We start from the raw sequence: 8,209 nt of genomic DNA, 5'->3' as shown, positions 1-8,209 counted from the left end.
GGGGGTGGAGGGTCGAAATAACCAGATATTTTCTCTAAAGAATGTGTCATTTCTTAACATTATCATTAGCATCATATGTTTTAATGCATAAAACAATTAAACTACATTTATTGTGTCTTAAGGTTAAATTCTTTGAAATTCTAATTAGCTGACTGGTAAGTTCTGCACATGGTTAAATGACTGACAGGTAGATTCCTGAGTCCGGTCAATTTCAGTTGCCCTCAAAAAACTATTACACTTTGCTATTATAAACCAATCCAATAGAAAGATTGATGATTGTCTCTTTTTTCTGAAACAATCATCTACAATTATCAAATTCAATGACTCTGAAAACTTAAAAGAGGACATATTACAAGCCATATCAAACTGAAAATTCACGATTATCCTAAAATTTGATCATTATTGGCAAATACTGGCTGCCATTTTGAATTTCCGCCATCTTAGATTTTGGAAACACTTTTTTCTTAGTTTGATTTTAAGTTCAATGACTTTGAAAACTCTTTATATTTCATATTACAAACCATATCAAAGAGTGAAATGACTTTTATCTGAAAAATCGGCCATTTTAGATAAATGTTGGTTGCCATTTTGAATTTCCGCCATCTTGGATTTTAGAAACTATTTTTTTATTTAGATTAATTTTAAGTTCAGTGACAATGTAAACCCTTTAAATAATATATTACAAACCAAATCAAACAGTGAAATGACTTTAATCTGATCAATTGGCCATTTTGGGTATATTTTGGCTGCCATTTTGAATTTCCGTCATCTTGGATTTGGGGAAACTAGTTTTAGAGATTATTTTTCAGTTCATTTACAACAAAAACCTTATATTTGATATATTACAAGGCACACATTGTGTGATAATCACCCATCCTATCTGGAAATTCATTTTTCTTCAAATTTTGGCGGCCATTTTTGAAATCAGGCAAACCCCAAACGAAAATGACGTCATAGATGAATCTTTTTTTCAAAAATCGTGTTCAGCTAGCAATTTCGCATCTGGAAATTGCTGGCCGGAAATGATTTGCAAAAAAATGTCTTATTATCACCGGCGTGTTTGTGGCTATTCTGGTTCGAATATGCACCCAGGTGATACATATGTACATATGTAATATTTCATACATATGGATGAGCTAGGATTGGGGGTGTATAGCTCATTACTGGAGAAGTATTCTGGTGAAGGCGGTCACTGTTCATTAAAAGTCCAATTCCAAATTCATTTCAATATTACTTTATATACAGTTTTAAAAATACATTATTTACAAATTATATACAAGGCATTCGATCTCCTGGTCTGTGTGTCTCTAATTTCATCTGCCCTCTTGTCTGTCGTTCGTTTCTGGTGTTTTACGTCCACTTCCACCTAAGGTGATATCGTAGACATATATCCTTAAAATAAAATTTGAAAAAGAAGTAGAATTTAGTATCACTATTCGGTGATAAATGAGTGATACTAAATTCTACTTCTTTTTCAAATTTTATTTTAAGGATATACAGAATTTATTTCTTAAAGTATATAGACAATATAGCTAATAGTAAGGTTAGTAATACTAAATTCTACTTCTTTTTCAAATTTTATTTTAAGGATATACAGAATTTATTTCTTAAAGTATATAGACAATATAGCTAATAGTAAGGTTATCATTTGGTCTTTCTTTACTTTTAGTGTTAATATTTTGATTTAAAGTCTATAAAAAGTAATTGCCTAAAAGCATGATTGGCTTTGACTGTTTTATAATCTTTGGATGCCAGTAGGCTTATTAAGAGAAACCTTGAGCAAAGATTCACCAGAATACTTCTCCAGTAACGAGCTATACACCCCCAATCCTAGCTCTTCCATATGTATGAAATATTACATATGTACATATGTATCACCTGGGTGCATATTCGAACTAGAATAGCCTCGAAACCATGGGTGATATTATTGTGACACCCCTAGTTATATGTATATCAATGAATAGGTGGCCATTTTGGAAAAGATGGCCGTAACGACCACCAGGGGGAGCTGCTGAGGTGGATCCACATCCCAAAATAATCAGTAGAGTTTCATGCTTTTAACCCAAAATGCACGATTCTACCAAAAATTCTTCCTTAACGCCCCACTATAAAGCACTATTTCCACAGAAATGTGCTCAATACAATAAAAATTTAAAATTATGATATTAAAAATTTGTATGGATCTATGTTTTAACCAGCTCATTATTTTTGTTTCTAAATGTAAACTCGATATTGTATTATGCTAAAAGCTTTTAATAATACTGACTAGAAAGTGTCAACGAAATACCCCGGGGGTAGTTCCAACTTTTTACGCATGTTTATTTAAGTTTAAAAGGGGATAAACTGAAATTATTGACATTTTATAAAATATTGCAAAGTATCTTTTTCTAGGGATATCGCCCAGCTCTACCTTAAATTTCAATCTAGTAGGCGGCAAGTTGTCATGCCCAAATTTTGCCAGGCTATTGAATTGGTGAATTGAATGGATGAGCCATGCCCCAAATTTTTTTATTATTTATGGCATGGTCGATAGGCTATATCATCCAAACTGCCCTTGTTATGCAGCTCCAACCTGTTTCAAAGAGGATTACGAAGGCCTAGCGAATATTCATTACTGATCAGTGTGATGTAGCTCATGACGTTCTTCACTTATGAAATGAAATGGGGTTTAATGGCCTCCTGTTTTTGCCGAGGCAGCGGCACTATGGCATACTCTTATATCAAATTCCAACTGCAAAAGGATCTTTTATGTGCACAGCAATGTATACCCAGGCTCTCAGTTTTTCGTCCTGTACCACTGACAAAGGGAAACCACGTTTGAAAATCCTGACGAAATTTCTTGGTCAATGCAGGGGTCGAACACCTGACATCAAGGCCAGCAAGCCAGCGTCTCTTACCCACCGTAGCTCCCTCGTTCACTTATGAGCACAGTGAGAGTCTGTTGTAGTCAATAGGCCTGTTACTGAATGTTCAGGGTGAGTGTAACAAGACTTTCATTCAGAACTGATTTAGGGGAGAGTGGGCTCGAAATTGTGTAGCATCAAGTATATTCTATTCAAAGTTCACTTTTTATACGCCCACATTGAAATGTGGACGTATATTGCCGTCCGTCTGTCTGTCGGTCCGTCTATCCGTCCGTCCGTCCATCCGTCCGTCCACAATTGCTTGTGGACGCTCTAGAGGCTAAAGTTCATATCCGATTGACTTCAAATTTATATACAGTATTTAAGGCCATGAGACGAAGAAGCCTATTGATTTTCAGCGATTTCCGATAATTACTGCCAGAGTTATGGCCCTTGATCACTTCAAAAAATCTTGTGGACGCTCTAGAGGCCAAAGTTAATATCCGATTGACTTTAAATTTATACACAGTGTTTAAGGTCATGAGACGAAGAAGCCTATTGATTTTCATCGATTTCCGATAATTACTGCCAGAGTTATGGCCCTTGACCACTTCAAAAAATCTTGTGGACGCTCTAGAGGCCAAAGTTAATATCCGATTGACTTTAAATTTATACACAGTGTTTAAGGTCATGAGACAAAGAAGCCTATTGATTTTCAGCGATTTCCAATAATTACTGCCAGAGTTATGGCCCTTGATCACTTCAAAAAAATCTTGTGGACGCTCTAGAGGCCAAAGTTAATATCCGATTGACTTTAAATTTATACACAGTGTTTAAGGTCATGAGACGAAGAAGCCTATTGATATTCAGCGATTTCCGATAATTACTGCCAGAGTTATGGCCCTTGATCACTTCAAAAAATCTTGTGGACGCTCTAGAGGCCAAAGTTAATATCCGATTGACTTTAAATTTATACACAGTGTTTAAGGTCATGAGACGAAGAAGCCTATTGATTTTCAGCGATTTCCGATAATTACTGCCAGAGTTATGGCCCTTGTTCACTTCAAAAAATCTTGTGGACGCTCTAGAGGCCAAAGTTAATATCCGATTGACTTTAAATTGATACACAGTGTTTAAGGTCATGAGACGAAGAAGCCTATTGATTTTCTGCGATTTCCGATAATTACTGCCAGAGTTATGGCCCTTGATCACTTCAAAAAATCTTGTGGACGCTCTAGAGGCCAAAGTTAATATCCGATTGACTTTAAATTTATACACAGTGTTTAAGGTCATGAGACGAAGAAGCCTATTGATTTTCAGAGATTTCCGATAATTACTGCCAGAGTTATGGCCCTTGATCACTTCAAAAAATCTTGTGGACGCTCTAGAGGCGAAAGTTAATATCCGATTGACTTTAAATTTATACACAGTGTTTAAGGTCATGAGACGAAGAAGCCTATTGATTTTCAGCGATTTCTGATAATTACTGCCAGAGTTATGGCTCTTGATCACTTCAAACAAAATCTTGTGGACTCTCTAGAGGCCAAAGTTAATATCCTATTGACTTTAAATTTATACACAGTGTTTAAGGTCATGAGACGAAGAAGCCTATTGATTTTCTGCGATTTCCGATAATTACTGCCAGAGTTATGGCCCTTGATCACTTCAAAAAATCTTGTGGACGCTCTAGAGGCCAAAGTTAATATCCGATTGACTTTAAATTTATACACAGTGTTTAAGGTCATGAGACGAAGAAGCCTATTGATTTTCAGAGATTTCCGATAATTACTGCCAGAGTTATGGCCCTTGATCACTTCAAAAAATCTTGTGGACGCTCTAGAGGCGAAAGTTAATATCCGATTGACTTTAAATTTATACACAGTGTTTAAGGTCATGAGACGAAGAAGCCTATTGATTTTCAGCGATTTCTGATAATTACTGCCAGAGTTATGGCTCTTGATCACTTCAAACAAAATCTTGTGGACTCTCTAGAGGCCAAAGTTAATATCCTATTGACTTTAAATTTATACACAGTGCTTAAAGGTCATGAGACGAAGAATCCTATTGATTTCAGCAATTTACGTTAATTACTGCCAGAGTTATGGCCCTTGATCACTTTGAAAAATCTTGTGGAAGCTCTAGAGTCTAAAGTTAATATCCGATTGACTTTAAATTTATACTTAGTGTTTAAGGTCATGAGACGAAGAAGTCTATTCATTTTCAAAGTTAATATCCGATTAACTGCAGATTGATACACAGAGTTTAAGATCTTGAGGCGAACAAGTATATTGATTTTCAATGAATTTTTATGACTTGGAGCAGCTAAATTCATGATACAGTATTAAAAGTTTTGTATACAAAACGTTAGCATGGGGCAGAACTTTATAAAAACCAAACAAATTCCATTGGTTTTCTGAGTTGTTGCTCTTAATCAGATTTTAGTGTATTATAAATGTTTCATTACCGAAAAAAGTAAAAATATGCGACAACTCTTGTTGACTGCCCAGATGATTTAGCTGCTGTGGGCGTATGTTTCGTTGCCTGGCAACCTATCTTTCATCAAATCTGAATGATACCTGGTCCCTAGTGTTATTCCAGTCTACATTGATAGTATTTATTGCACATGCTCTCCAGATAAGAATATGACATCACCATTTGACATGACTCGTGGAATATGTCTAGCCTCGTTCTTCTAGTCCCTTGTTAGAAATGGTGCTGAAATGCATTATGGTACACAATTCGTGTACCAATGGTAAAATGTTTATTTTGTCTTGAATATTGAATATCAGAAGCCCACCTTTTCGTTGTAAGATCACAACATGAATGTTGATTTAAATTGACAAATATTTCGTGTTTTCAATGTCGAAGACTTTGGATAATATTGAGTTGGAGACTTAGGTACTTTAAAACCCATTTCATTCCTCATGTTGTAATAATGAATTTGAAAAAATTTCAGGTGGAAGAAAGAACAACAAGAAGTCTATTCACTTAGATGATATACGGCGGATGGTTCGTTTTGTACTGAATTTTGTAGAGGAACATGCCATCTCCTTACCAGGACACATACCAGGAATCAGCAGAGATGATGTGAAGGTGATACCCAGCAACTTCACCAAGGCAGAGGTGTGGCGCAGGTACCAAGATTTATGTGGAGAAGGACAGAAAATTATTGCCCAATTAACTTTTCGAAAGCTTTGGAATCAGGTACTTTCCTATGTGGTAATTGCCAGACCAGCAAGTGATCTCTGCTCAGTGTGTCAGGACAACAACTACCTGATTCTTAGAAATGTAAGTACCCTGATCAGAGCTCTAACCTGAACAATTTTTCCACCAATTGATTAATTATTTACTCAGCCAGTGTACCAAACTATAAGTGGAAGTAACTCCATTTTTGTCATTCCAAAGAACCTCAATGCATAATGGTTCATAGTAAATCCCTGTGCAGTCTCAAGTTGTCAAAGAGCCTTGCTACAGACCATGCCTGGTCTGGCCTTGCTTTCTAAGGTCTTGTTTATTATTAAGAAATGGAAAGAATACATTTTACAAAGCATTAAAAGAGGCAACTACATTAATCAGTAGAAATGATCGCCAACGAATGTTTTTCATTATATATTTTTCAGGTTAATGTTGATGAAGATGCTTAAAAGAAGACTCTGTGTAAGCAAGAGCAGCATCTTTCTCGAGCAACGGACGAGAGATCCTTCTATCGTGCATGGTGTTCTGAGGCAAAAGCTGTATGAGAGCAGCTACAAATCAACACCCTATCGAAGAATCAACCATGCTCTAGAGAAGCAGCTTTCCACTATAGCTTTGATTTTGCCCAACAAATTCATTATCCCTCAAATTAATTTCAACCTGGTCCTGTTTATTTTAAAACTCCATGGAATATTTGGCATTCATGCAGAGGCATTTCCCCAACAAATCAATTACCTTCTGGATGAAGCTGTGGCCTGCGGCAAAGGGGCCAATGTTGTGATTAGCCTCCTGCACAATTTCCTTGTCATTCTATGGTATTGGAGAGACTGACTTACGAATAAACGCAGATAATTGTGCAGGTCAAAATATTAATAATATAATGTTGCACTACCTATGCTGGTGCACAATCATTGGTCTTCACCATTCGACCTATTTGCACTTCCTTATGGCAGGGCACACCAAGTTCATTACAGATTGGTGCTTTGGCCTTTTTAAACAAAAATTCAGGAAAACATTTATGTCCTCACTGAGGGAGATCGAACAAACTGTGGAAGGTTCCACTTGTCAAAACAAAATAAACAGAAGCCAGCTTGTCAGAGATCAAGATGGGAAAGTGATTGTCCCTATGTATGCGTGGGATACATTTCTTGGGGGATAATTTAAGAAATTTGTGAGTATCCGGAACAGCATCACCTCTAGTTTACCGATCAACAGCCGGGTGTTCTTTTCTACAAAGCTTTCAAGGATAGTGAGGAACAGAGCATTAACATCTTGAAGCACAGCATTAACCCTGTTGACATTGACCCTGAGGCAAGACCAGCTGAGATTGTCCCTATTGGTCTCAGTGATACCAGGAAGGCTTATCTTTTTAAGAAGATAAGACCTTTTTGCAAAGCAGAAGAAAAAGACTTTGTGTGCCCTAACCCAAATAGTTACTAAACCATTGACTTTGTGTATAATATTAGGTCGCAGTTAATTAATTGTCTGTTTCTCATGACCCGCCCGCATGTCCTTTTTCATCTGTAATAATTACGCACTTTCATAATTATTTGGTCAGGAATCCACTTTTTATGTTACAGGTCTAAAAAAAGGACCCTTTTTATTATAACTTTGCTAAAACTGATTTAAATCTTTTTCTTAAACATACATTATGCAAGAGCTAAATCTACCTATTGTAGGTCTTTCTTTTGGCCTGAAATGTTATATAAACTATTAATTAGACATTAATTAACGTATCCAGACCATAATCAACTCTCAATGTCAACGCTAGCCTGCGATATTTGTTGGATTATGATTCGATATGCTGCGTAACTTTCCTTCTCGATTTAACGATTAAATTGGTAATCGAGACTATGATTTTTGTCAAACCGACTTTAGAAATGATGATCGAGACTATTCAGAACTTTCGATGGCTTATTTCTCGGTTCATAGTGGATCAATTTGACTGAGATTTTCAGCAAATTGCCTTTACATTATCTTGTTTTTAACTATTATAGTGAGAACTGCCAACTCGTTATCTAATCTCCCATAATGTATCTTTAAAATTATAATGAATTAGATTTGTGTCAGATACACTTTATTCACTTCTTTGGTGCTATCAAATTTGGGGTTTATCATATTGAAAATATTAATTTATGTGCCATAAAATGTAACTGAAATATAATTGACCT

General features: G+C 36.0%; 1 protein-coding gene across 1 annotated transcript; it reads left to right on the top strand.

The window, feature by feature from the left end:
• Positions 1 to 6,731: 6,731 nt before the first annotated feature.
• On the top strand, positions 6,732 to 7,478 carry LOC126809823 (uncharacterized; the record flags this gene model as incomplete). The annotated part of the gene is made up of 3 exons (XM_050534615.1): positions 6,732 to 6,791; positions 6,979 to 7,086; positions 7,350 to 7,478. Coding segments are annotated over 3 exons (297 nt in total), but the record flags the coding sequence as incomplete, so codon positions are not given.
• Between the last annotated feature and the right edge of the window lie 731 nt (positions 7,479 to 8,209).

Source organism: Patella vulgata, chromosome 1 (assembly GCF_932274485.2).
Source record: "Patella vulgata chromosome 1, xgPatVulg1.2, whole genome shotgun sequence".
Classification (NCBI taxonomy): Eukaryota; Metazoa; Mollusca; class Gastropoda; family Patellidae; genus Patella; species Patella vulgata.
This window is presented reverse-complemented; position numbering and strand designations above follow the sequence as displayed.